This window comes from Colletotrichum abscissum, assembly GCF_030869225.1.
Source record: "Colletotrichum abscissum strain IMI 504890 chromosome Unknown Scaffold_23.1, whole genome shotgun sequence".
Taxonomy (NCBI): Eukaryota; Fungi; Ascomycota; class Sordariomycetes; order Glomerellales; family Glomerellaceae; genus Colletotrichum; species Colletotrichum abscissum.
The window spans coordinates 264,522-291,009 of record NW_026850132.1 but is presented as its reverse complement, the minus strand read 5'-3'; the positions used below and the strand labels follow the sequence as shown (position 1 = coordinate 291,009).

The following is a 26,488-nucleotide window of genomic DNA, read 5'->3' as shown; positions in this document are numbered from 1 at the left end:
TCCCTAAGGTGATGTACCTGATGAGTGGGGGATTCATGTGCGGCACGGAAAGCAGATGTGCAGATCAAAAGCGGATTTCTGCGTCTTCTAGCCTCCCCACTGCCGGCCAAGGATGCTGATTCAGCTTTATGCTAGGGATATAATCTGTCGCTGAGGGGCACAAGATTACTCGATATCTCGAGGCCTCGTCCAGAATGTTGAGATACTGCATGTGCTTGATTGCAGTGACGCAGCATGCTGCAGCAGCACCTCCTATTGCACGACAAGTCGGCGGTCTCCTCACGGGATGAAAGCCCGGTGTTTCTGATACCTCGCGTAATGCTCCAATTGGGTTGGGCAGAAAAAGCGCCTGGCAATCTCACACTCACAGACGTGTCAAAGCGCAATGTGGGGGGAGACTTTTGGAAAGCCACCAGACTCTGAAGATGATGCAGTCAGTCTGTCACTAGCCGATGAGAGACCTGAAGGGGGGGCTGAAGAGGGAATCCTTCAGTCTGCGTGCCTGCATATCTTGGGTATATCCGTAGGTATAATGGTGCTCTTTGGTTCGGCACGGAACCGTGGAGAAGGGTCCAAGGCGAACCGGTTGCAACCCTACGATGGATGACCGACCTCGTCAAGCTTTCGGGGAGAAGTCCATGCCGTATCGATGGGATGGCAATATCGTCCATGATTTCGGTAACCGTATCCGTATCGTAGGCTCTGCCGGCCAAGAAGGGAGGAATCAGAAGCACGATCAGGAGGGTGGTTGATTGTCGAGTAATGACCCAGGACCATCCGAGAAGATGACTTGGAGTCTGTGCTTATGGCTACAAAAATAGTGCAGTTTGAACAATGTTCGGCCGTGTTTGACAAGAAAAGCACTTTTCGACTGATGTTGACTTTGAACAAGAATCCGAGGTTCTCGGTGACCATGTGCAAACAATGATATTGTTCTTCACCCTGGCTTTGTGCACTTGGTCTTTCGGAGCCTTTCACCAAACAAAAATCTTGATTCCAAAAGGAAAAGCAAGAAAGAAAGGTGGCTTCTCAGCCATCAGCCCTCCCACGTTGCCGCCAAAGAAAGACCCAAGGGTGCTGTCACCAATGGAAGCCTTGAAGATTGTCGAAGACTCGAAGGCATAGGGACTGCCCCACTGTAACATCGGGTCAACCCCTGGCAGTCCGTCCCGCTTCGCGTCACTTGGAGTTTCGGGCTTGGGGGCGGGAGGTACCTTAATAGAAAAACGGACAGGAGGATTGTATCTTTTCGCTGTGCGTTTGTCACCAACGTGCCGGGTCAAGAAAGGGATCAATACCTCTAGGCAAGCTCAGGTACCTCTGGATAATAAGCTGACGTACCTATGAGCGGTAGTTGCGCAACACGCGCTAAGAATTCCCTAGGGCCTAGCTGCCTTTAGCAATCGATAAGGAGGCCCAGGGAGCTTACCTTAGGTTGATGCAGGTCATGCAAGATTGAGTGTGGGTTCGACAGGAGGGAGCGGACGCCAGACGTGAACAATGCGCCTGTCTTTTTTGGCTTTTTGGGACGACAAGCCAAGCACCCGCGAACAAGAGACACATCCCTCTTTTTAATCTTGCTGCTGCTGCTGCCCTTGTCTCATACGACTGTGCGTAAACAAGGCCTCTATTCTCCTTACATTTCACTTTACACCGCCCTCCCCTCGACCGACGAGGCTATTTTCCACCTACTCTGACCTGAACCTTTAATATCCCGTCAACCGCCGCTTCCTCCACCCCTAGCCGGAAAAGCCCCCTTTGCGATGAGAGCTTCCCGGGCCCATGGAACCACATTTCCCCTGCCCGCTTTGACTTGCAACAAGCACGAACACGACCGCAAAACGTTGTGGAACCGCGCGGGAGCCCTTTCGCCTTTTCCCACGTGCTCCAGCTCCAAACCATAAGGTACTTTACCTAGAGATACCTCACTAGCCTAGAAACATCTACGAAACTACGACGAAAGACGACCACGAAGACGACGAACGGTTACGACACGAAAAGAACGGGCATCATGCCGTACTCAGGAAGCGCGCAGGCCGCGCTGGTGCAATGGGTAAGTCGCCGTGCTTTGCGCTCCCCTCCATATACATCTTCTCCTCCTTGTGTCCCCTCCGATGGGTCACTTCCCTTTCCCCAGTGTTGTCACTGACCGCTTCGTTTACGCCGTTCCAACATTATGCTGACTTAATGCTCGTTGCACAGGCAAACACATTTCCCCTGGATGGACAGGCAGACTCAATATCAGATTTCCTCGACGGACACCTGCTGTCCAACGTCCTCCAAGCACTCGACCCCTCCTTCGACTCCAATACCACCGAGGGCGAGCTATACGATGTCTACAAGGGCATACAGAGGCTAGTATATCGCGAGTGTCCGGGGCTTATTGGGCAGACCAAGCTTGCCGACATCAGACCTAGGGCGAGAGAAGCGCAGCCGGAGGCCATCAGTAAGGTATGCAACTATCCGTGTCCAGCCCAGCTACCCTTGTTCCGGCGCCGAGAACGCAAGTCCAAGCTAACGCAATCTTCTACTCAGCTTCTTGCCGTGCTATTTGCTGTTGCAATGCTTGGTAGCAACAACGAGCGATGGGTCACCCGTATCACCCAGGATATATCCGACAAGACGGTCCTCATGCAGCTTCAGCGGGTCACGCAAGACATGAGTACAGCTATCAACGATGCCGAGGCGGCGGACGTAGAAGAAATCTCCGAGATTGGGAACGAAAGCCACGATGTCGATCTCGCAATGGAAGCCGACAACATACGCCTCCGCTCTGACCTGGACAAGAAGGGAAAGTTGCTCGCGGATATGGAAACGCGCTTGGGCCACCTGCAGGAAAGTTACGACGATCTGAAAGAGGAGGTTGTTCGCAAGGGCAGGGAGCTTGAGGCGTTCCACGATGCCCAAGACGGTGCTGGCAAGGAGGTCATCAGGTCCCTCGAGCTGAAGCTGCGCGAGCAGGACGAGCTTATTGCCAACCAGGAGGCGCAGGCTGAAGATGATCGCATAGCCAAGGAGCGGCTGACGAGCGAAGTTTCGGCACTCAAAGCCAAGACGCAGAAGCTTGAGACGCTTGACGATGAGGTCAAGGAGCTACGGTTCAAGAATGAGGAACTATCCCGCAAGGCCAACATGGTTGAGCGGTACAAGCAGAAGCTCGAGGCGCAGTCTACATTGTCAAAAGAGATGGACAATTTGCTCTACGAAAAGGAGCAGATGCAGCGCGATCTCATTGAGTATGAGAAGGTTCTGAAGAGAAATCAGGCCTTGGAGCAGACCAACGAGCAGTACGCTTCAAAGCTCAGAGATTACGAGCTGCAGTACGTTGAGTTGGATGCTCAGCGCCGGGCTCTTCACGATGACACTATGCAGTTGATCGCTCGCCTCGCAACGCTTGATGCGCAGCGTCTCTCCGATGAGCATCTCATCTCCGAGCTGCAGGAGCAGATCAACTCGGGCACCCCGGGTGCTCTGTCTCCCGACGCCGGTACTGCGGGCTTCAGTCTCGAGCAGGAGCTTGAGGGTGTTAGCAGCGCCGCCCCACCCAACCTCAACCTCGAGGTCTCTCGTCTCAAGGCAGAGAACAACTTGCTGCGGAACGGTATGGGATCTGGACCAGAAAACACTCGATTGCGTCAGGAGCTCGAGGAGGAGCGTAGGCAACGTGAACGTATCCAGGGAACTTACAACGACACCTTCGAGAAGCACCAGATTGCGGAGGCCCAAATCAGCGCTCTGATCGAGAGCAGTGGCGAAAAGTTAGTTGAAATCGTTGACACAGCTATGCGACTAGGCGTGGGCAAAGTGCTAACTCAAGAATTCCACCACAGCGAGGTGCTAGCCAACCTGAGAATCCAACTTGCTCAAAAGGCCCATGAACTTGAGAGTGAGAGGAGGAAGAACAGCGAGATCCAAGCTCAGCTCTCTGACAAGGATCGCGAACTCCTCAGCGCAAGGACCGATCTCTCAGCCGTCGCAAAGGATAGCGTTGATGCCCTCGAGGAACTCAAGTCTACTGACCAACTTATTTCCGGTTCAATCCGCGAAGAACTCGAGGCAGCGCGGCAACAGCTGAAAAACCTCGGCACTGACCTCGAAGAACAGCGGAGCTCACTTATCAACGCCCTACTTGAGAAAGACAAGCTTCGGAAAGACCTTGACGAGGCGAAGGATGGCTCGAGTGCGGAGCCGACGGAGGCCGCCCAGAAGCTCCAGGAGAAGGTTGACAAACTGCGTGTCAGGCTCAAAGAGCGTCAATCGGTGAGTTCCCTCAGATCTCTTGCAAACGCCCTAGCCCTACAACATCGAAATGCCGAAGGCGGTGTGCCCAAAACTCCCGGTACCCCGTCCGGAGCTGTGTTGTACGATAGCCGCCCGAATGCGCGGATCTTAGTCCCTACATGTCACCCCCATCTTGACCTGCCTTCCCAAGCACCAAAATCTCCTTTGAGTCTTAGACCGAGAGTAAGCTGGTGGAGGAAGGTCTTCAGGCGGTCAAAATTGTCCATTTGATGGCCCTTTGTATTGGGAATCATGAGATGAGGGGTTCATGGCTGACGGCTTTTTTTGTTTTTCAGCAATTGGAGAAATCCGAGCAGGATAAATACGACTTGCAGCGGAAGCTCAAGGCAGCCGAAGGCGGAGAAGCTGCCGCGGCTCAGAAGGTACGTTACTATCATGCTACAACGGTCTCAATTACACTATATTGGGCTTGGACATCATGGTCTCGCCTTGATCATGATGACGAAGGTGAACCGGGTCGGCTGACAAAGACGGCGTCAACAGGCTGCGAGCGATCAAATCATCAAGAACCTCCAGCGCGAGAACGCCCTTATTGCGACGGCGTGGTACGATCTTACTAGCCGTATTCAGAGCAACCACGTCGTCTTGCAAAGGCGGAGTGAAGCCCCCAAGAGCTGGCTGGGCAAACAAAGGCAGATGGTCAATGGTTAGTCTGATGTCTTTATGAGGCCGGGACACGAGTATTTGAAGACTGACTGTCTACACCCATAGCCACTCCTAGGAGATGAGGCAATTTTCCGAATCCATAGCCTTGCATCGTCCGCGCATCGCATGATGACCTGGCTCCTCTTCACTTAACATATCCAGGTTCACATTACAGCCCTTGGCGAGAACTAGCAACCTACCCTTACCTCAACCTTACCTCATCTTGCGCTGGAGTAGGAGAACATCTCGGCGTTGGTTTTCCACTGTCTTCTTTTTCTACTTCCTCCTTCCGTGTCTTAGCGAATTAAAGGGGATGGATTGGCTGGCCTGCATCTCGGATACCATTGCATTGCACTGCGCCGGTGGCTGGGTGGTATACTGTCTCCTCTCTTCTTCATCTTCCCCATCTATACTTTGATCAAGTCCTTTTTCTTCCTGCAGCCTTATCATACTCTTCAACTTTCATGTATAGCTTTTTCCTTCCAGCGTGCGGGAGGTTTGCAAGCCCGTCGTCTTCCCGTTTTCGGGGCAACGCAGGTACTCTTTCTGGCGACTTGAGAATAGAATCGAATCTTCATTAACACATGTATATGTCTGTGTCACTTGATAAAGTGACATGTCATCTCGCGCTCAACGTCATTGAAGGCTCCGTTCTGCGGGCTGTTTCGTGAACTGACTCGATAGCGGGGCTTTCACCACACGAAGATTCCGGATCTGCGAAGCCAAGCGAGTAAGTGAGTCGGCATCGAACATGGGCAACTGCAGGACCCCCCTTTCCCGGGACTTGAGAAGCTCAGATCAATGATCCTACCGCCATCTGTATTTCGCTGCTCCGACTTGCCGATATACTGGCCGCTCAGTCGGGTTCATCGGATGTCGCTGACAGAGCAATCGGATGTAGTACCTTGGGTATGAGACCTTTGTCACCCCGGGGGTTCGCTGTGGTCCGGGTCGGCATCGGGGGGGGCCCCGCGGCCCCACTCATTTCGCTTCTTCGAGAAGCACCGACGAAGCCCGAATCCGGCCAGCGTGTTCCCCTTTTCCCCAAGTACGCGTCTCCAGGCTGTCTGCGTTGCGATCCAGGAAAACGGAAGGAATGACATCACGGCATTTAGATATCCAACAGTTCGAGCACAGGGCAATCAGGACCATGGAAGGAAAGTCTGCGAGGCCATCCAACTGCAAACCGCCGGTTTTGGTTATTAGTGAGACAATAAAGTTGTTGTTTTACATACAAGCGTGCGACGGAAGGGGTTTTCTACACGGTACAACTGATCCTGGCCACGTTGACGCAAAAAAAAAGACATAAACCAGCCCAGTCCTGTTGATCTCAACAGCTTCGGGGGGCGGACGAGGACGAGTCCTTTCCAGTCCATTTCATGATCCATAAAAGAGTCCCATAAAAAGGTTCCTCCGATCCACGCCCTCCTTTCTTCTGGTCATATCGTTGATCCAGAAGATAGAGGGCCAAAGTAAGAGACGCTGTAAATGAAGACCTTTTTCTCCGTTTCCTCCTGATCGGCTTGTGGTGCGCAGCGGCCGGGGGGCTGTGGATGGGGCGGCGCGCTGGCGGGAGCAAAGGCTGGGAAGCCTGTGCCCGCTTAGTTCTTTCCGGCAATGCGGCTCAGAATGCCGGAGGCGTGGCCACCCTTGCGCTGCTCGTCAAAGACCTCAAGCATGTTCTTCCATACCTGGCCGGGCTGCTGCGACGCGTCGAGACCCTTCCAGATACCGTTCTGCTTGTAGTAGTTGACGACGGGGGCGGTCTGGGCGTGGTAGGTGGCAAGACGCTTCTTCAGGGCATCGGCGTTGTCGTCGCTGCGCTGGATGAGGGGCTCGCCGGTGATGTCGTCCTTCATGTACTCCTTGGGAGGGTTGAAGGTGCTGTGGTAGCTGCGACCGCTGGCGGGGTGGACGAGGCGGCCAGTGATACGAGCGACGAGCAATGAGTCGTCGATCTGGAGCTCAACGGCGTGCTGAAGCGTCTGGTTGCGAGCCTTGAGCATGGTATCGAGACCCTCGGCCTGGGGGACGGTACGAGGGAAACCGTCAAGGATGAAGCTACGTCGTTCCAGTTAGCAACGCTTCCTCAGTAGTGGCCAGTTAACCGTCAGGCCGGTTCTCTGGCAGGACAATAGATGTGCCGTACCCTCCCTTGCACTCCTTGTTGTTGTCGAGCTCCTCCTTGATCATGCCAATGACGATGTCGTCGCTGACCAGACCGCCCTGGTCCATGATCTTCTTAGCTTCCCGGCCGAGCGGAGTCTTCTTGGCGACCTGGGATCGCAGCATGTCGCCAGTGGCCTGCGAGTGTGATGGACGATTAGAAATGATCTAGAGCGTGGCAGCACGTCAAGACAATGTCAATTGACTTACCAAGTGGCAGCAGTTGAACTTCTCCTTGATCTTGGGGGCTTGAGTGCCCTTGCCTGTGCGGAATACCATCATCAGTACGACTGTCGCGACACAAATAGCACGTGTAAAAATGCTCAATTGGAGCTACATACCGGCACCGGGGGGGCCGATGAGGATCATGCGAACCTCCTCGGTGGAGAGCTTGCCGGAGCCGCCAGCTGCGCGGTCCTCCAGAGACTTGATTCTGGACTCGAGGCTCTCGACCGTGTTGGTCAGCTTCTTGACTGCTTCCTCAACGAGACTGCTCATTTTGACGGTTGGTGAAGGTATTGATATGGCCGGACCGAGGCTAACGATAGGAGGGAGGAGGAGCAAAGAGATGCACGAGTGTGGCTACGAGGGAGAAAGGTGGAAGAGAGGAGAGGAGAGGATGATGGAGTCGAGGTCGAAAGTTGGACTGGGGGGAGCAGTGCGAACTAAAGCTTTTGCGGGAAAAATGGTTGCGAGAGAGGTTGAGAAATCGCTGCAAGGTCCTGACAGGCCAAGTCGTCCAGGTTCCGCTTCCAGTTTGTGCCAGGTACCGCCTACATCGTACCCAGCTATGCGCTTTCCACGGCCCCGTTGAGTGCAGGTGACAGGCCACCCAACGGCCCCAGTGCAGGAATGAAGGCTGGTCATTGGCCAGAGGGGTCCTCCGAGGGACCGCTGGACTTTCTGCTGGGGAACAGGGTGGCAGGCGTTCGTTCGGCTGTTTCGCAGCGTAACAGCGCCCTCCATATTTCCGCCTTGGTGCCACTGCGTGCGCTTCCGTTACAGCGCTCCGGCTGCCATTGGCTCGTCCTCGCCGTTGTCTCTCCGCCGAGGTCCAGCGCGGATACGTACTGTCTACATCGGGGGATAGTACCGCGAGCCATTGGGGCCTGCTCAGTGTTCACGGCCCGGCTAGGTAGCTTGCGGATAAGGCACGGCATCAGAAGCTCTCGAGAATGATCCCCCGGCGCACCGGATGGGACGCCATGTATGAGGTCACTGGGTCAAGATTTTTTGTTTACCAAGTGGTTTTTTGGTGCATTTGGTGCCTTTTGATGCGGCATGTGAGTCTCTTGGGGTCATCCCAGTAACCCGCAATTCTCCGAACGCCGCACTTGACTTCGTGTCCATCTGTTACTTGTCACCTTGAGGTTGGCTATTCCTGACGGAAATAAGTCCGTCATCGAATTCCTCAGTCAGCGAGTTACTGTGTTACTGAGCACGGAATGAAGAGAATCTTGCAGGCCGATTGCGGACTCGACCGTCTGGGGCCTTTTTCGGAGATCTTGTCCAATGAACAAATATCGGACGTGCGCTTCCATTCCCTGCGCGCTGTCGCACGGCCCGAGCTGTGGCTGATCGCTGCTTGCGGCTCAATGATCGTGGCTAGAGACTTGCTGACTCAGGAAGAGCTCGCACACGTGACCTGGCGAGGCTCGAGCTTCCAATTGCTTGCACCTAGGCCCGATTCGTAGCTTAGCTAGGCGGGAAGGCAGCCTTAGCAGTTACGACACCACCACCACCATCACATACCCTGCCTCTACTACACCCACCACAGCCCGAAACCACCACCGATTCAGCAACCCTCTATCTTCCCCCGAACCCGAACCAATCGACCTAGCGAAGCTACGAAATCCCTCTATCATGCCTGCCACCACCGCAGAGACTCTGTCTCTCGTTCAGCGGAATGTCTCCGTTGCCCCTCTCGTGCTTCTTTCCGTCGTCGACCACTACAATCGCGCGGTAGCCAAGGGATCGAAACGGAGAGTGGTGGGTGTTCTGCTGGGTTCAAATGACGGAAACAATGTCCGCGTATCCAACAGTTTCGCAGGTAAGGACTACTCTAGCGGAAGCTATCCATCTAGATCATCCCCGCGGTACTAATACATGCTCGCAGTGCCGTTCGAGGAAGATGACAAGGACCCCTCAGTGTGGTTCCTGGACCACAACTACGTCGAGGGAATGAATGATATGTTCAAGAAGGTCAACGCGAGAGAAAAGCTGATCGGCTGGTACCACTCCGGCCCCAAGCTGCGGGCGTCCGATCTCGAGATCAACGAGCTGTTCAAGCGCTACACCCCCAACCCTCTCCTAGTCATCATTGACGTCCAGCCGAAGGAGGCGGGTGTGCCGACGGACGCATACTTCGCCGTCGAAGAGATCAAGGATGTGAGTGGCATTAGGTTATGCCGTACGAAGCCACTGCTAACAAATACGACTGTAGGATGGTACCACCACGTCAAGAACCTTCGTCCACACCCCGTCGATCATCGAGGCCGAGGAAGCAGAGGAGATTGGTGTCGAGCACCTCCTTCGTGACATCCGCGATGTCGCTGTTGGAACCCTCTCGACGAGAATAACAAATCAGCTTCAGTCACTCCAAGGGCTGCATCTTCGTCTCCGCGATATCGGTGCCTACCTCCAGAAGGTTCTCGACGGCCAGCTGCCCGTGAACCATGCCATCCTGGGCAACCTGCAGGATGTCTTCAACCTCCTTCCCAACCTGTCCACGCCAAAGGCCGATGGCAAGTCCAGCGGCGGCGAGCTTTCTCACGCCATGAGCATCAAGACTAACGACCAGCTCATGGCCATCTACCTTAGCAGTTTGATCCGCGCCATCACTGCCTTCCACGACCTTATCGAGAACAAGATTCAGAACCGACAGCAGGCAGAGGAGAAGGAGGCCAAGAAGGAGGAGGAGGCGAACGGCAAGGACGGAAAGAAGGACGATAAGGCGAACGGTGTAAACGGCGAGAACAAGGAGGCCTCTGACAAGGAGAAGGAGGCGAAGAAGGAGAAGAAATAGAGGACTGCGCGACGACGCAGTGGACGGAGAAACCACACGCATTCAAAACACGGGAACTGATACCCGCGATAGACACTGGGGCGTGGGCATGTCATAATATCTCGGCGTCCTGGGAGGCAAGGCCGGGGAGGGAACGGGCAAATTCACAAGAAAAGAGTATGCCTTGTACAATGATAGCATGTATTGACTGATGCCCTGAGACTCCCCCCGTGTTACTCTTCATCCAAGTGCTACACTGTCCAGTGACTACACATCCGCAACTAACCCCGCCATCTCCTCCCTGCTCACTCTCCTCTCAGTGACATACTTCCCCAGAGTATCCGCCCACTGCTCGGAGAGAAGACAAGCGAGCAGGTGTTTGCAGCAAGGCACACCGCCATCATCCACGCCGTCCAGGCTCAGGCCTCCAAACCGCCAGTCGCTCGCCTCGCGGTTGTCGTCCCCCCCGTCCTTCTCGACTTCATCTGCGCCCATGATGACCGGGTCCGAACGTACGTCGCGGCCCCCGCCACCGCTGCTGCCGCCGCTGCCGCCGCTGACGACCGCCGGAAACGCTTCGTACGCAAAGTTGGCGCAGGAGCAGTTCCAGGCGTCGAGGTGGACGAGGTACGTCGTCGACGCGGAGGCTGATGCCGCGACGGCGTGGTGTCTGCGGGTCATTGTTGAGGCTACGGAGCGGACGAGGTGGAATGCGGCGGCGGCTGACGGAGCTTGGTTTGTTGCTGGTGGGAGGCGGGGTGGTGGTGGTGACCCCTGTCCATCGGCGGCCGCTTCGGACGCGGCGTCGTTGGGATTGATACCGGGTTGACGTTGGCGGGCGGCGGGTGCGGGGTTGGCGGGGTTGTTTCCTTCTCGGCGGTCGTGGCCGCGGCCGAGGGCGGCGGAGGGAGGGGTGGTGGCCTCCGGGACCGCGCGGGTGACGAGGTTCCGGTCTAGGAGGTCCAGGGCCGGGAGAACGAGGGAGGGAAAGAGGACGTGGAGGGTTACCAGGAGCGGACGGTGGGATTGCGGGAGGGTTTTGAGGGGGTTTGCTGCGTCGGCTGCGGTGTTTCCTGGCGGTGGTAGAGGGGCCGAGGTGAGAGAGTTGATGAGGTTGGTGATGAGGACGCGGGGTGTCGGCAGGGTGTCTGGCTGCGTTGATGCCGGTGAGAAAGAGGACATGGCGTAGCCCTTCTCGCCCTGCTTCTGGGCTGCGAGTATCGTTTGGTTTGTTGTTGGACGATGACGGTATTGAGAGATAGAAATTGCGGTTCACTGAGCGAGGTTTGTAATGTGCTGCCTGGTTCACAGGTGTGAGGCTCATCAGCCAGAGCTCATAGTCACCGAATTTGGCTCCGGATTGTACGCCCTATATGAGATGGAAGTCTGCATTCCCCAGCTTCGCCACAAATGAGGTTCTTATCAGTCGAATATTTGACCGAAGCTGGAATACCAAAACTCCGAAGCAATCAGGACGCAAGGTGATGAACAGAAGAAAATGTCTCTTTTGAGTTTTGCCGCCTCACAGCTTTTGTCTAATAATCACATTATGTCCGCCGCAAAATTTGGCATAATCTTACAGCAAATATCGCTTGCATCCGGTGCTCCGTAACCAGGTTCCCTCTTCTCCCCCTTCCCCTATTTCTTCAGCCCTTTCTCTAAACCCACTCCTTGGGCGCTCTGAGGACATCCACGAGGCGCTGCTCGCGGCTCTTGGGCTCGGGCTCATGCATGTACTTCCAGCTGGCCGTCAGGGGCAGACTCATGAGGATACTCTCGACTCTGGAGCCGGGGGTGTTGAGGCCAAAGGCGGTGCCGCGGTCGTGGACAAGGTTGAACTCGACGTACTTGCCTCTGCGAATCTGCTGCCAGTCCTTCTCGGCCTCGTTGAAGGGCATGTCCTTTCTCTTCTCGAGGATGGGGAGGTAGCCGGGCAGGAAGGATTTGAGGCAGTCCTGGATGAAGGCAAAAGTGTTCTCGCGGTCCTTTTCGGTCTCGTCGAGGTCGTCAAAGAAGATGCCGCCGACGCCGCGGCACTCGCCGCGGTGCTTGTTGTAAAAGTACTCGTCGCACCACTTCTTGAAGCGCGGGTAGTAGCTCTTGTCGTGCGAGTCGCACGTCTCCTTGAGCGTCTTGTGGAAGTGCACAGCGTCCTCGTCAAAGAGGTAGGACGGGGTCAGGTCGCTGCCGCCGCCGAACCACCAAGCCTGGGAGGTGCCGTCGGGGTTCGACGTCTCAAAGTAGCGGTAGTTGAGGTGGACCGTCGGGGCCATGGGGTTCTTGGGATGCAGGACCATGCTGAGGCCGGCGGCGAAGAAGGGGAGGGATTCGACGTTGTCGTCGAGGTTCTTGTGGTTCACACGCATCTTGGCGATGGCGGGCTTGGGGAGGGTGCCGTAGACGACGGACACGCCGACGCCGCCCTTCTCAAAGACGTTGCCGTCCTGGAGCACGCAGGTGATGCCGCCGCCGCCCTCTTTCCGGTTCCATTCGTCCTTGCGGAACTTGGTGCCGTCGACCTTTTCGAGCTCCTTGACGATGATCTGTTGCTGTTCCTTGATGAACTTTTCCATGCGCAGGCGCATGGGCGAGTCGACGGTAACTTCGGACTCCCGCTTGGTCAGGGCATCGCGCTCGGCCAGGGTCGGCGGATCGAGTTGGAAGGGTTCTTGGACGGCCTGGATCGGAGAGTGATGTTAGCGACGGGGGTGCTTTGATGCATCAATGGGAAAGGCGGAAACTCCGGCATTGGGGAAGGTATTTGGGTTCGTGGTGGTGAAGGGTATATGTTGCAGTACCATCTTGTAGGCGATGGGAGCTGCAGCAGCGAGACCAATTGCGCCAATGAGGAAGCGGCTATAAGCGGCACCGGATTGTTGACCCTTGAAATGGGACTTTGAAGAGGAGGAGACGAGTCTGCGACCGAATTGAAGCTGTGGCTGCTTGGTTGTGATGGCGATTCTAGTTCGAGAGCTGGCGAATTGTGCAAGCAACCTCTGTGATTGCTTTGTGGATGCCATGATGGGCGACAAGGAATATAAATACAAACTCTATAATGGGAACGAACAACGAAGAAAGGAGCGACTTGGGTTGTTACAGGGAGGGAAAATCGGATGATTCGTTCTCAAGTGAGAGGCATAAGACCACTGGGTTGCAATCATGGACTGACTGGAACGTCGTTCGAGGATTGAGCCAGTCAGGCCAGCTGTAAAAGTAAATTCCGAAATCGTTCCACGTTGGTTAGGTGCGGGACCCCTGTCGCCCTTGCGCCGACCCAACGGAGCAGCACTGCACCTCAGCACTGGAGCTGTCCATCCAGCGCATCCACAGCCTGGACCGGGCTCTCTGCCGGCTCTGGGCCGCTGGAGAGGTGGGGTGAGGACCAGTGAGTCCGAGAATTGTGTATGTGACGCCGAACGCCGGACATGCTTCAACGGACCAACACGCGGTGAGGAAATGCCCCTGTATTGTTGCATGCTTATTTGTAGCTGTCATAGACCTGCAAAGTGATGGCCTTCGTCCAACCATACAGCAGTTTGGCTTTTCAATCCATCAGGCCAAGAGGCGTAGAACTCTTCTATGCCCTTGATAAGGTAGGTAGGTAGGAAGGGTAGCTCGCGTTCGCTCTCCTTCTGCAAGGTAAGCGGAAATGCAACCTTGGGTGCGCGGGGTGGAATGCCGGAATCTTCTTTTCCTCTCACAGAATCAATTTAAGTCTTGAAACACCTAAGTGTCTCTTTCAGAATCATTTCATCATATATATGTATTCACACTTTTTCGTGGCTCTTGACTTGTGTTATCAAGTACATATATAATGAAAAGCAGCACAAGGATGAGAGCTGCCCAGCTGCCATCATGTCGGGAAAGGCAAAAGCGCTTGCATTCGCTTCCAATCTCTCAAGGGGCCTGAGGTCGGTTATCGGAGGTCCAGAGTGGGGTCGCTTAAGTAAGATCGACAGATAAGAGCACTTGGGCCGTGTGGGTTAAAGTCCAGTGACAGTTCCTCTCTGTTGATGTCAACCTGGGACCTGAAGGGTCAATTGTTCCCGTGGTCGCTCAAAGTCCCATTGTGAGTGGGCTTTCGCAAACTGCTTCCCTCTCACCTCTTACTGGGGACAAATGACGTCAAGACGAGGATAGGTAGTCTGCAAAGGCATTGTACAAACTCCCCCGTCCAAGGCTCTGAGTGACAATGCACTTCAAGCGGCTTTGAAGACAACAAACAGCTTTGCATGCACAGACAAGGCCGGCTTGCGTGCACGTATCAGGAGGTTGCGACTACGGTGATCCCGTGAGAGCTTTCAGCGGCTTACAGCCCCGTCTGAAAAGGGAACCAACCTCAGGTAGGCCCCTACTCTTTGGACCTAAGCAACTAAGGTAAGGCCTTACAAGGTACGGATACTCGTACTCCAATAGAATGGGACAGTGTGCCAGGACCTTCTCCTGTGACTCAAATCGGATCCAGAAAGGCGTGACAGGCTGCCAGGCTGTGTCAAGTGGCTGCGTGGACGGTCAGCTGCCTGCCTGTGGTCAATCTTTGCCCCAGCACCCGGAGCACCTGCGCTGGCCTCACAGTCTCACTGCGCCGCTGATTGCTGGGATTGCTGGGATGGCATCGGTGTCTTGCCCCGCTCCGATAATCCGATAAGGATAAGGACGGGAGGACCTGGAGTGCTGGAGTGGGAGGGAGCTGGCTGATGCAATGAGGATGAGGATGGGGAGGGGAGGGGAAGGGGGGGCGTGGGGTTGAGTTGAGCACCTCTCTCTCACCGGCTTAGTCATTCCGCGGCCATCAATGGATGTCACCCACCAGCCAATACACCGCGCAAAGGTACCTGGCTGGGCTTAGGTTCCTGCCTTTCTGGGTGCTCTGCTTTACCAACCAGCCGCCTGAGCCACCCAGACACTTCCAGTCAGTGACCGCCCATTCCCGTCCCCGTGTCTGACCCCAAGGCACCCCAAAGCAGGCGGCAACCGACCATCCATCCTTCTTCTGCCTTTCGCAAACGGCCCCTCGTTACCTCAACTCTCCCTTCTACATACTCCGACGCATCAGGCACCACCAGTCGACAAACATCGAGCCATCTATATCTTGACCCTCGCCCAACTCCCCACGACCAGCCCATCTGCAAACCCACAACCCACTTCCACTTCACCCTCCACATATCCGTCATCATGCGATCCAAGTTCAAGGACGAGCACCCCTTTGAGAAGCGTAAGGCTGAGGCCGAGCGTATCCGCCAGAAGTATTCTGACCGTATTCCCGTACGTCGTGACTCTCCTTCTCTTCGCCCTCATTTCGTGGTTATTCCTCTGTAGTTTCTGTACAGAGATACAGCTCCGCCGTTTCGCCGTAGCTGCATTCGTCAGCTTCGCGCGTTACTGTCGGCTGCCCCACGTTCCCCGACCGTCACCGCCGATCTGCCTATCTACCTCTGGAAGTCCAAAAAACTGACAGCCTCCTCACAACACAGGTTATCTGCGAGAAGGTCGAGAAGTCTGATATCGCTACTATTGATAAGAAGAAGTACCTCGTCCCCGCCGACCTGACGGTTGGTCAGTTCGTCTATGTCATCCGCAAGCGCATCAAGCTCTCCCCGGAGAAGGCCATCTTCATCTTCGTCGATGAGGTGCTGCCGCCTACCGCAGCTCTCATGAGCAGCATTTACGAGGAGCACAAGGACGAGGACGGGTACGTTTCCGACCACTATATTACTTTGTAACAAGCTGTTTGTTGCTAACATGTTGTGTTCAGATTCCTTTACATCACCTACTCCGGCGAGAACACCTTTGGCGACTTTGAGATGGCTTAAGCCCCCGACTTTCTGACGGTCTAGTCACCTCACGGCTTCAGAATGTTCCCGGCGTTTCGGTCTGCTATGTAACGGTTCAGCACTTTTGGAATGGGTTTTCACACGGTTATCGGTCTCCCCCCACGAAGCAGGGGTTTATGAAGATACGCAGTCACGTTGTCGCTCGGAGTCACAGGATCAGGTGCAGCCTCCTGACCTGGTCACAGAGAAACTCCTGCGATGCTTGGGTACAATCCAAGAATTGAAGGCTAGCGGAGGACTATGCATGGAAATTGGCTTCACGGATACTAGGTGGAAACGTTTTCTTAGATCGCATATTCAGTCGCCTTCCATCACCTCTTACTTCCCTTCCCCTATATCTCTCACCTATAACTGTCGTGTGGGCTATGGTGACAATATTCTTGGCATTCTGTATAGCACTTCATTCGTTAGCGCGCCGTGCCAATCCTTGACCTGACCGTTCTTCTTCAAATTTCGTCCATGTATGGAACCAGACCGTTGCGATGATGCCCCCCAAGTTCAGTCGGTATCAGTATCGTGAGTGCCAGAGTACAGTCCACACGCTGAACAGTCCACACGCAGAAGGGACTAAAGTGAAGCGACACAAAACGTGTCGAAGCTATGTCATGCGAGAGAGAAAGGCCCCTGAATGAGACGGTCAAAGAGCCGCAAATTTTGACATGGAGAAAAGGCATGCGGGATACACGAGCTCTCCGAGACCCCGACAGAAGTTGTCTTGTTTTTCTTCGGCTCGCCCCGGCTATTTCATGCGTTAGACGCATCTTCTTTTTTTCGGAGTGTGTTGAGCTTGGATGCTCGGGCGAACAGATGGCACGTCTGAGGGTGAGATGACACGAGCGAGAGACATCAGATTGTTTGGAGCTGCATAGGGGAGGGGGAGGAGAGGGCAACGGACAAAGTACAAAGGCTGTGTGTGATCTGGTCTGCATGGGGCTGAGGTACTTCGTGTTGTGTTCACTACTTTGTTTCTTTGATATGTGGTGGGAAAAAAAAATTGAACTTTGTTTTTGATATTTCACCCAATTCCTATCTATGAACTCCTAACTGATGATGATGGTGATGATGATGACTTTGCGGGGGGCAGAAAATTCCAAAATGGTCCGCCCTCAAAGGGGATAGGGACTTGATATTACACTTTTTTTAAAAAAAAGATTGAGAAAATATGGAACCATGTAACGGAAGAAAAAAAAAAACCAGCTCAAGATTTTGCCTAGTGACCCAGCATTTGCTGCATGGCGTTGAGGCGGTAACTCTCGCTCTTCTCCATGAGCTCCTCGTGCCTTCCCTTGGCGGCGACGGCGCCGGCCTCGACGACGAAGATGACGTCGGCCTTGCGGACCGTGTGCAGCCTGTGAGCGATGGCGATGACGGTGATGCCGCGCGCGGCGCGCTCGAGGCCCTCCTGCAGCGCCTTCTCGCTCTCGGCGTCGAGGGCGGAGGTGCTCTCGTCGAGGAGGAGGAGGCGGGGCTTGCGGACGAGGGCGCGGGCGATGGCGACGCGCTGGCGCTGGCCGCCGGACAGCTGGGAGCCGTTGGGGCCGCACTCGGTGTCGTAGCCCTGCGGGAGGGCGACGATGGTCTCGTGGATGTTGGCGAGGCGGCAGGCCTCTTCGATCTCCTCGTCGGTGGCGTCCTGGCCGGGGCGGGCGCCGAGGCCGACGTTGAACTTGACGCTGCCGTCGAAGAGGGCGCTGTCCTGGGGCACGACGGCGATGTCGTCGCGGAAGTCGGTGCCGTCGAACTTGGAGATGTCCATGCCGTCGATCTCGATTGTTCCCGTGCCGGCGGAGTACATGCGCTGGACGATGGCCATGACGGTGGACTTGCCGGCGCCCGAGGGGCCGACGAGACCGCAGAACTGGCCGGGCTGGATGGCGAAGGACATGTTGTCGAGGATCTGGACCTCGGGGCGGGCGGGGTAGGAGAAGGAGACGTTCTTGAAGGAGACGGCGACGCCGCCGCGGCCCGGGGAAGGGCGCGGGTTGGGGTTGGCGAGGGCCTCGACGTCCTTTTCCTTCTCCTTGCCCTTGGAGGACTCTGACGCCGCGTCGGCGGCGTCGGCGGCCCTGCCTGCCGGGTCGGCGTCGGACTTGCTGAGGTCGAGGAGACTGAAGATTCTGGAGGCGGCCATGCGGGCGCGGGTGACCTCGGGGGCGAGGGTGAACATTTGACCCCACAGCTGGGCGCCGACGAGCATGGCGACGTTGATGATGAGGAACTGCGTCTGCGTGGCGTTACCGGCGACGATCTGCTTGGATCCCCACCAGTAGGCGAAGGCGTAGATGATGTTACCCGTGACGTTGGCGACGGCGAGCCAAATGTTGGCGAAGGTGACGGCCGAGATGATCTCCTTCTTGGGGTCCTTAAGGGCGCGCTTGTACTGGCCAAAGACCTCGTGCTCCAGGGAGAGGGTGGCGACGGTCTTGATGGAGTTGACGGACTCGACGGTGATGCCGACGGCGGTGGCGTAGGCGCCGGCGTGCTTCTCCTCGAAGCGAGAGAGGACGCGGATCTGCATGATGCCGGAGCCCAGGAGCATGGGCACGATGACCAGGCAGACGATGGCGATTCTCCAGTTCAGAATGTGAGAGTAGATGATGGCGACGAACAAGTTGACAACGACGGCGAAGATGGTCCCCATGATGGAACCGCTGAAGCCACCGATGGACGCCGCATCCTTGGTGATGAGAGACAGGAGCGATGAAGGGTTGCGGGCTCCGGACTGGTGCCACTCGAGCTCCTGCTGGAAGAGGGCGCGGAACGAGCCGACACGGATCTTGTACAGGAGCTTCTCGGCAATGTAACCAAAGGCGGACCAACTGCACAAGTTGGCGACGAGTTCGACGCAGGCGAGCATGAAGAAGAGGCCGGCGAAGAAGGCACCTCTGCTCTGGATGTAGCTGGGCTCGTTGCAAGGGCTGGCAACGCCAATGGCGAAACCGAAAATGGTACCAGATGCGCTGAAGGTGCAGCCGACAATGAAGGCGGAGACCATGGCGAGGAGGAGGTAGAGAATGTGAGGGCGGACCATGACGCCAGCCTTCTTGGTGATCCACCAGGTTGACCTGTCGTTGTCGAGACCGCTGTTCTCGGTCTCCAGGGCCGCGTTCTTCTTCTTTTTCTTGAGCTCCTTGGCCTCCTTCTTGAGTTGCTTCTTGGTCTTCTCGGTCACGACAGCATCCGTGCCCGCCTCCGTTTCGATGGCCCTGGCAAGATCCTTGGGGTCGACGCCGGGCGTCTCGGCGTCCACAGAGGCCGCGGACGACTCGACGGCGGTGCTTGCGCGAGAGGGGGCCTTCTCCTCCTCGGAGCCGTTGATGTTTTGCAGGTTGACCAAGTTGGCGTAGGCGCCGTTGCGGGCGATGAGATCAGCGTGAGTTCCCTGCTCCATGATATCACCAGCGCTCATGACAATGATGTTGTCGGCGTTCTTGATGGTGGAGAGACGGTGAGCAATGGAGATGAGGGTTCTGCCCTTGGAGACATTCTCGACAGCCTTTTGAATACGGGCTTCGCTGGCAGAGTCCAAGGCGGCGGTGGCCTCGTCGAGGATCAAAATCTTGGGGTCACGAATGAGAGCACGGGCGAGGGCCACACGCTGTCTCTGACCACCACTGACGAGCTTACCACCACTGCCGACGGCGGTTCCGAATCCATGCTTGAGGCGGTCGATGAAGGAGGTGGCGTCGGCCAGGTCGGTCGCGTTCTGAACGAGCTTGACAATCTCGACAACTTCGGGTCCGTACTTCTGGGCGGCGGTGTTGAGGTCCTCTCCGGCCATTAGATCTTCGGCAAGCTGGGCGAGCTGGGGTCCGTAGAGCGTTTCCTTGAGTCTCTGGTGCTCCTCCTTGGGCGAGTTGACGAGACCGAGAGCAATGTTTTCGATGACGGAGCGGTCGAGCAGGGAAGGTTCCTGCTGGACGAGACTGATGTAACTGCGGACGTTTCTGACGTTGAGGTTGCGGATATCCTGGCCGTCGATGAGGACTGTGCCCTCCTTGGGGTCATAGATTCTCGTGGCAAGGCCGGCAATGGTCGACTTTCCGCTGCCAGAAAGACCGACGATGGCAGTGTACTTTCCACCGGGGCAGACAAGAGAGATGTTCTTGAGCACGTCCGTATCGGGGCGCGAGGGGTAAGAGAAGGTAACTCCGCGAAGTTCAACCTCGCCGTGGATATTGGTGGGCAGTCTGTCACCGTCCTCGGTGACGGAGTCAATAGTGGAGTGCTTGTCGATGTCCTCCCGGAGCTTGACAAAGGCAGCGGCTGCTGATCCGAAAAGGGGCAGCAGAGGTGCGATGGTACCGAGCATGATACAGGCTAGTCGCAGTCAGCAAAGTTGTCCCAAGTAGTATAAAAACGAAGTACATACCGTCGACAATGAGGAACACAACGGTGTAAATGTCACCAACCGAAGTGCCGTCGCCGGTTCCAGCAACCGATCTGGAGATGGCCTTGCTACCTTGCCAGTAGGCGAGGGCGTTCGCAGCGTAGGCGATGAAGTACAAGAGTCCGGCGTTGGAGGCAGCAGCAATGGCCTTCTTGATGCCCTCCTTCTGAGCGACCATGACATGGCCGGCGAACTTGTTCTCGAGGCGAGGTCCGGCGCCAAACGCCTGGACGACGGCGACGTGAGACAGTGCCTCTGAAGCGATGGACGAAGCCTTAGCCATACCCTCCGACATGGCTCCGCTCCATTTCTGGATGTAGCTTCCGCAAATCATGGACGCGAGCAAGTAGGCGGGAATGAGCGAAACCAGCATGCCGGCGAGGGGCGCGTACTTGATGAAGCCGATAACGTACGCGGTGACGAAGAAGGAGATTGTGCCGATGAAGTGACTGACTTTCTCGGACGTTCCGGACTGAATAGTTTGGATATCGGAGTTGAGGCGGGACGAGACCTCACCGGCCTGTCTGCTCTCGAAGAAGCCGACATCCTGTCTCAGCAAGCTCTGGAAGTACGTCTCGCGGAGGCGGGATGCGAGTCTCTGGCTGATGATTCCCCAGCAGGTGGTGTGCGTGTAGATGAGGCAGAAGGCGACGCAGGTGATCCAGACGAGTTTGATGACTTTGTCGTTGACGGCGTCCTGGTAAGCGCCCACATCCCCGATTCCGTCGGCGCAGGTGGCGCCGTTCATGTCGTCAATCAGCTGTCCGAAGAGAATACCCATCAGAGGGAACGGGACACCCGAGCCGATGGCGGCAATGGTGCCCACGCAGACCAGCGTGTAATCGAGCCATGTTGGGTTGGCATAGAAAAGCAGCTTGAAGAAGCTGAAGACAGTCTCGAAGCGCTGGGAGAGGATGGTCAGTCTCTCTTCGCACACGTACACGTACTCAAGGAAGGGGAGAGACTGAGGCCAAGAGAAAAAATAAAATGCTGAAAATGTGATTCAGATTCAGCCCAGTCCAGACGTGCAACACTCACCTTTCCCTTTGGTTTCGCGACCTCGGTAGTCTCTGTTGATGTTGTCTGTACTTGTTGTTGCTCTGGTGATGTCGAGAGAGCAGTATCAGCCTTCTCGGCCGCAGCCGATCGTGAGTCTTGGTCAGGCATGGTGATCCGACCTTGAACTGACGAACAGGTATCAGGGAGAGTTTGACCGCTTTTCGCAATTGAAGCAGATGGTTAAGAAAGGAGCTCTCTCTCATCGCCAGCCCCCAGAAACACAGAGACTTGGCGTGCAGCTGGTGGCAAGGAAGAGCTCAGCGAAAGCGTCGAGCGAGGTCCAACCGTACAGGGCAACCTTGCCGTTCTTTGCACCATGCCAGAACCAGAACCCAGAAGTGGAGGCGATTTTCGTTTTGTGTGTTCATTGGCATCCGCAGCATTAGCGGGTAATTAGGGGAGTCATTCCCAAGGCCAGCCAACAGTAGCGAGCATTTGCTTGGCTTCACAGGCTTCGATGACAGCACATTTCACAGAAGCGACTCGAGTCTCCGCTGGGGGCAATTGTAACTTGCCCACGTACCTTGTCAGGCTAGCAGTGGAAGCAGCATGGACGGGACGTTAGGGAGGGTAGGTATCCGTTCCCCGTAGGTGAGGTGGGTGGTAATGCAAAGTACCCTGCCGTGGAGTAGCCGAGTTAGGGAGCTGAGAGGGCCACGAGGGGGGCATGCCGTAACGAGGGGGGGAGAACGGCGACCGACGCCCACCGCCGACTGTGATCCCCCCGCGGAACGGTATACGGCACTGCTTTCTTGCGACATTTCATAGGTGGTCCTGGAGGGAGGTTCGGGGATCGTTAAGCAGCGAGAGACCAGTGACCGCAGCAGCCACGGTAGACGATCACGCTACTGCGGGAGTTGACGGTTGTAGCGGGATGTGCAATGTGCTACGGCACGTGAAGGGTACTGGCGGCATCCCTGAGGGAGTGTGTAGTGTTTGTGGGCGAGGCCACATGTACAGATGTACATTGGCGCATTCGCGATAGCATCTGATAGCGATTTGTGAGGGTCAAAGGGGGTGAAAGAATCAGACAAGCAGATGGAGCGAGTGGATGTGGGGCCGAGGACCGGACTGTGGGTTCGGATCAGATAATTTGTCTTGGCGGAGACGGCCCATCCCTTCCGGATTAGGTAAGGCTGGAGACGCCGACCCGAACGGGTACAAAATACCTACCTTACCTTGGTCCACCTTAGGTAGGTACCTAGTGTACGAAGTACATCGGTACGGACACCCATGTATCTTTCTTGCTCCTTGCTCCTTGCTCTCTGCCTATACTCCATTCTCTACGCAGTATTTTTTTTTTGCGGATCTGCCGAACTTGTTGTCCATTCGGAAAGCTTTACGGAATACTTCTTGAGATTTCCTGATCCTCCCATGTCGTGAATAAAAAATTTCAGAGAAGCCATTGCGACGGCCCCGGCCATGGCTGCTCCTGGGGAAAATGGCGCATCTCTTCTGGCGCTGGGCACCCACACACACCATTTCCCATTGAGGGTACGTTCCACCGCCACACCCACTCATCCACTTCATCTCGAATTTGCAAAAGAAGGCGTCATTGGGTACACACATCTCGCTGGTGTGTAGCAGTGAGGAGCAAGGCCAATTGCGAATCCCGTGTCTTTTGCTGTGTGCTGCAGTGAGAACCTTTGGCGGCATTAGCTTCAACGGCCGATCCATTCAGCATCTCTACTCCGTTGCTTCATTACCAAGGTACTCGGTAGACGCAACGGAAAGCAAAGGAACCCGAGATGCCCTGGAAAGATGAAAGAGAGGAGAATTACAGTTTTTTTTTCTACCCTTGAATTCCGAACAGTGCTGCTGCCCACTGAAAACGAGGCGCAGTGCCCCAACGCGTACAGAGTACCTTGGTTTCCTTCATTTTGTTGGTCTTTTTTAGGCTTGTCAACTTGTTCATGCTTGTGTTTTGTTAGGTAATGCTGATTAGATCCCAGCCCAGCCAGTCCGCTTCTTAGACCCGGCGCTGGGAGTGGCTTGCATGTCTCTGAACGGATCTGATAACTTTAACTCCTCCACCATCTGATAATTCTCAGACCCCTCCCAACAACACCCCTCCAACCACCAAAAAAAAAAAAAAAAAAAAAAAAAGGCTCCAACAAAACGCCGTTCTACGAAGACATCCCCGAACAACCGAACCGAGCAAAAATGCCCTCCCCCCTTTGAACTTGTACAAGCCGCAGATTTACGACGACGGCAATTTCAAGATCCGCGCAACTTTACCCATAGTATTCTCATCCTTCCAAGAAAGTCACAATGTAGCAATACCTACAATACATACATTAGGGGGGAATTGCCCTTTTACAAATTCTCCCAAACTCCCCGGCGGCTCCAAAATCCACCCAGCCATGCCGTCATCTCCGCTGTCGCTTTCCCATTCCCCTCCCTACTGACTGACAGTGACGCCGCCGGTGCGAGAGTGTCACTCAAGTCCCGTCCGTCGGCCCCTGGACCTCGTCTTCCCTCTCCTATTTTTCTGCTGTTGCCCTTCCTTGCGATCGCCGCCATGGCCAAGCGGATCCTTCGCCCAGCACTCTCGGCTGCAAGGCGTCTCATTCTCCGAGCCAGCCCTCGGCTCGACCTGCCCCTTTCCTCGTGTTCCTCGCCGCCCTCCTGCTTCTACTCCTCCTTGGTCTTGGCCCAGCCTCGGAGGGGTGAATCTGGAATTGGGTCCTCCATGTTGGGAAAAAGATTCGTCGGTGGTGGTGGGATCCAACAACGGGCAACTTTAACCAGTCTGAGCAGCGTCACCCGCAGAGTACAAGCACCACCACCACCACCAGCTCCAGCACGCCAGCACCAGCTCCGGTCCGATGCAGGCCCTCCGCTCGGCTTCCGGCGGACGCTATCTTTATGTTTGCTCCTGTCCATGCGAATGTTCTCGTCCGCAACTGCCACAGCCTCTGCATCTGCATCCCCATTTGCATCTTCACTCCCTTCCCTCGCCTCTACTTGCCTCCCTCTTCATCAAGCCTCGCCGCTAGAGTCCTATAGCTCCAACCGGTCTTATTCTTCCTCTCCTTCCACTTCCTCCTCCTCCTCCTTCTCTCATCCAGACGTAGTCGTAGATTCCAACGACTCCTCTACATTTCCGACTACAGCAGACAAGATGGGCTCTCTTCCTGGTGCTATTCCCCCCTTCAAGGTCTTCGTCATCGGAGGTCTCTCCTACGCCGGTGTCTCTACCACCTTGAACCTGCTCGACCTGAGCAGCGGCAAGTCGCCTCGTCTCGCTCACATTCCCTACGAGCACCACCCAGACTTCAAGAACGTCCCCGTCGAGATCACCCTCGTCGACGAGCGTGATGGCTTCTGTAAGACACCCTGAAGCTTCCGAACCTGAAGCTCACAGACTATATCACAACCCCGCTAACATAACCCCTCCAAAGTCCACCTAATCGGCTCCCCCCTCGCCTTCGCCGACTCCAAATACGCAGCAAAGTCCTGGGTAAAGTTCGAGGACATCGCCTCCCTCCAGCGCCCCAACGTCCGCTTCGTCCAGGGCTCCGTCTCCAAAGTCGACCCGGCCACGAAGACGGCCACCGTCCTCGACCACGCCACCAAGCAGCCCCAGGACTTCTCCTACGACTTCCTCGTCGCCGCCTCCGGCCTCCGCCGCGTCTTCCCCGTCGTGCCCCAGTCCCTCACCCGCAAGCAGTACCTCCTCGAGGCCGAGGAGCAGATCGACGCCGTCCGCGACGCCCCCGACGGCGTCGTCGTCGTCGGCGGCGGCGCCGTGGGCATCGAGATGGCCGCCGAGCTCAAGCTCGTCGAGCCGGACTCCAAGGTCACCCTCGTCCACTCCCGCGACAAGCTCCTCTCCTCCGAGGGTCTGTCGGACGAGTGCAAGGACAAGGCCCTCGAGCTCACGCGCGAGGCGGGCGTCAACGTCCTCCTGAACCACCGCGTAAAGGAGACGCGCAAGCTCGACCCCCTGCCCAACGGCCGCGCCCGCCACGAGATCGAGTTCACAAACGGCGACAGGCTCGTCGCCTCAGAGGTCGTCATGGCCATCTCCCGCAGCGTCCCGTCCACGGACTACCTCCCCGCCGCGGCAAAGGACGAGGAGGGCTACGTCAAGATCCACCCCAACATGGTGCTCAAGGGCGACGGCAACGTCCCCAACGCCGAGGACCACATCGTCGTGGGCGACATCTGCCTGTGGCCCGGCATCAAGCGGTGCGGCACGGCGATGCACATGGGCCACTACGCCGCCATCAACGCGCACCAGCTCATGCTGGCCAAGCTCACGTCGGGCGCGCACAAGCCCACGTTCTCGGAGCTCGGCCCCGTCGAGCCCATGATCGGTTTGGCGATTGGGAAGAAGGCCGTCGCGAGCGGGCCCGTTGTGGGGACTACGTGGGGTGAGGATGTCATGCACGCGTACTTTAGAGACGACCTCGGCTTTACCAGTGAGTTACTTTTTTTTCTTTTTTTTCTCTCTTTTTTTCGCTGTGTTTTTTTGGTTGTGTTTTCCTTGACTCTTTGGAATCCCACCGGCGCCGACCGGCCTTCTCTGTCTACTACCCTCTCTCCTTTTCACACCCCCCCCCCCTTCTCCGACTCGACCCCATCGTCAGTGAGAGATTGATTGATTGCTAACCGTTGCGTGCGTGTTCTCCCACAACAGTCTGCTGGAACCACCTCGGTCTCGGAAGGGCCCCTGACTCTTGACTCTTGGGTTATTTATGAATTAAAAAAAAATGCATAAAATGGATTTTTCAGGGTTTATTTTTGGGTTTCAAAGGTGTTCTTGGGAGTACAATGATGACGAACGAAAGACGGACGCAATAAGTTCCGTCTCGTGGGGGTTAGTTTAGACTAAATTGGCTAGACTTTGAAATGCAAATGATGTTCCTCATGAGTGTCTAGTGCCTAGACCTTTTTTCTCTTCATTTTGGTGTGTCGCTGTCAAGATTCAGACCCTGGGTAAGGTCAAGTAAGGTAGGTCACGCAGATTAATGTCACTGAGGCATAATCAATCAGATCAGATCAGATCAGATAAGATTGCGTCCGCGAAAAAAAAAGAGTAGTGACACAAAATTCTTCACCAAAATGACACCTTCCTAACTT

At 55.8% G+C, this 26,488-nt stretch overlaps 9 protein-coding genes across 9 annotated transcripts; 4 read left to right on the top strand and 5 right to left on the bottom strand.

Moving 5' to 3' along the window:
- Window positions 1-2,011: 2,011 nt before the first annotated feature.
- On the top strand, window positions 2,012-4,953 carry CABS01_09539 (uncharacterized protein; the record flags this gene model as incomplete). The annotated part of the gene is made up of 6 exons (XM_060542896.1): window positions 2,012-2,053; window positions 2,203-2,451; window positions 2,536-3,758; window positions 3,831-4,260; window positions 4,578-4,664; window positions 4,786-4,953. 6 exons carry the CDS (start codon window positions 2,012-2,014, stop codon window positions 4,951-4,953), a joined length of 2,199 nt encoding a protein of 732 aa, XP_060400112.1.
- A 1,595-nt stretch (window positions 4,954-6,548) lies between these two features.
- On the bottom strand, window positions 6,549-7,611 carry CABS01_09538 (adenylate kinase; the record flags this gene model as incomplete). The annotated part of the gene is made up of 4 exons (XM_060542895.1): window positions 6,549-7,008; window positions 7,097-7,251; window positions 7,324-7,376; window positions 7,455-7,611. 4 exons carry the CDS (start codon window positions 7,609-7,611, stop codon window positions 6,549-6,551), a joined length of 825 nt encoding a protein of 274 aa, XP_060400111.1.
- Window positions 7,612-7,976: 365 nt separating this feature from the next.
- Window positions 7,977-8,216, bottom strand: CABS01_09537 (uncharacterized protein; the record flags this gene model as incomplete). The annotated part of the gene is made up of 1 exon (XM_060542894.1): window positions 7,977-8,216. The coding sequence occupies one exon, from the start codon at window positions 8,214-8,216 to the stop codon at window positions 7,977-7,979; it is 240 nt and encodes a 79-aa protein (XP_060400110.1).
- Window positions 8,217-8,976: 760 nt separating this feature from the next.
- Window positions 8,977-10,138, top strand: CABS01_09536 (Mov34/MPN/PAD-1 family protein; the record flags this gene model as incomplete). Its single annotated transcript, XM_060542893.1, has 3 exons — window positions 8,977-9,163; window positions 9,230-9,501; window positions 9,557-10,138. 3 exons carry the CDS (start codon window positions 8,977-8,979, stop codon window positions 10,136-10,138), a joined length of 1,041 nt encoding a protein of 346 aa, XP_060400109.1.
- A 246-nt stretch (window positions 10,139-10,384) lies between these two features.
- CABS01_09535 (uncharacterized protein) lies at window positions 10,385-11,299 on the bottom strand (the record flags this gene model as incomplete). The annotated part of the gene is made up of 1 exon (XM_060542892.1): window positions 10,385-11,299. One exon carries the CDS (start codon window positions 11,297-11,299, stop codon window positions 10,385-10,387), a length of 915 nt encoding a protein of 304 aa, XP_060400108.1.
- Window positions 11,300-11,775: 476 nt separating this feature from the next.
- On the bottom strand, window positions 11,776-13,137 carry CABS01_09534 (coproporphyrinogen III oxidase; the record flags this gene model as incomplete). The annotated part of the gene is made up of 2 exons (XM_060542891.1): window positions 11,776-12,795; window positions 12,916-13,137. 2 exons carry the CDS (start codon window positions 13,135-13,137, stop codon window positions 11,776-11,778), a joined length of 1,242 nt encoding a protein of 413 aa, XP_060400107.1.
- Window positions 13,138-15,292: 2,155 nt separating this feature from the next.
- Window positions 15,293-15,930, top strand: CABS01_09533 (autophagy protein 8; the record flags this gene model as incomplete). The annotated part of the gene is made up of 3 exons (XM_060542890.1): window positions 15,293-15,382; window positions 15,592-15,809; window positions 15,873-15,930. 3 exons carry the CDS (start codon window positions 15,293-15,295, stop codon window positions 15,928-15,930), a joined length of 366 nt encoding a protein of 121 aa, XP_060400106.1.
- A 1,231-nt stretch (window positions 15,931-17,161) lies between these two features.
- On the bottom strand, window positions 17,162-21,508 carry CABS01_09532 (ATPase; the record flags this gene model as incomplete). The annotated part of the gene is made up of 3 exons (XM_060542889.1): window positions 17,162-20,271; window positions 20,324-21,305; window positions 21,380-21,508. The coding sequence occupies 3 exons, from the start codon at window positions 21,506-21,508 to the stop codon at window positions 17,162-17,164; spliced, it is 4,221 nt and encodes a 1,406-aa protein (XP_060400105.1).
- A 2,413-nt stretch (window positions 21,509-23,921) lies between these two features.
- Window positions 23,922-26,089, top strand: CABS01_09531 (uncharacterized protein; the record flags this gene model as incomplete). Its single annotated transcript, XM_060542888.1, has 3 exons — window positions 23,922-24,729; window positions 24,805-25,827; window positions 26,046-26,089. 3 exons carry the CDS (start codon window positions 23,922-23,924, stop codon window positions 26,087-26,089), a joined length of 1,875 nt encoding a protein of 624 aa, XP_060400104.1.
- Window positions 26,090-26,488: the final 399 nt, after the last annotated feature.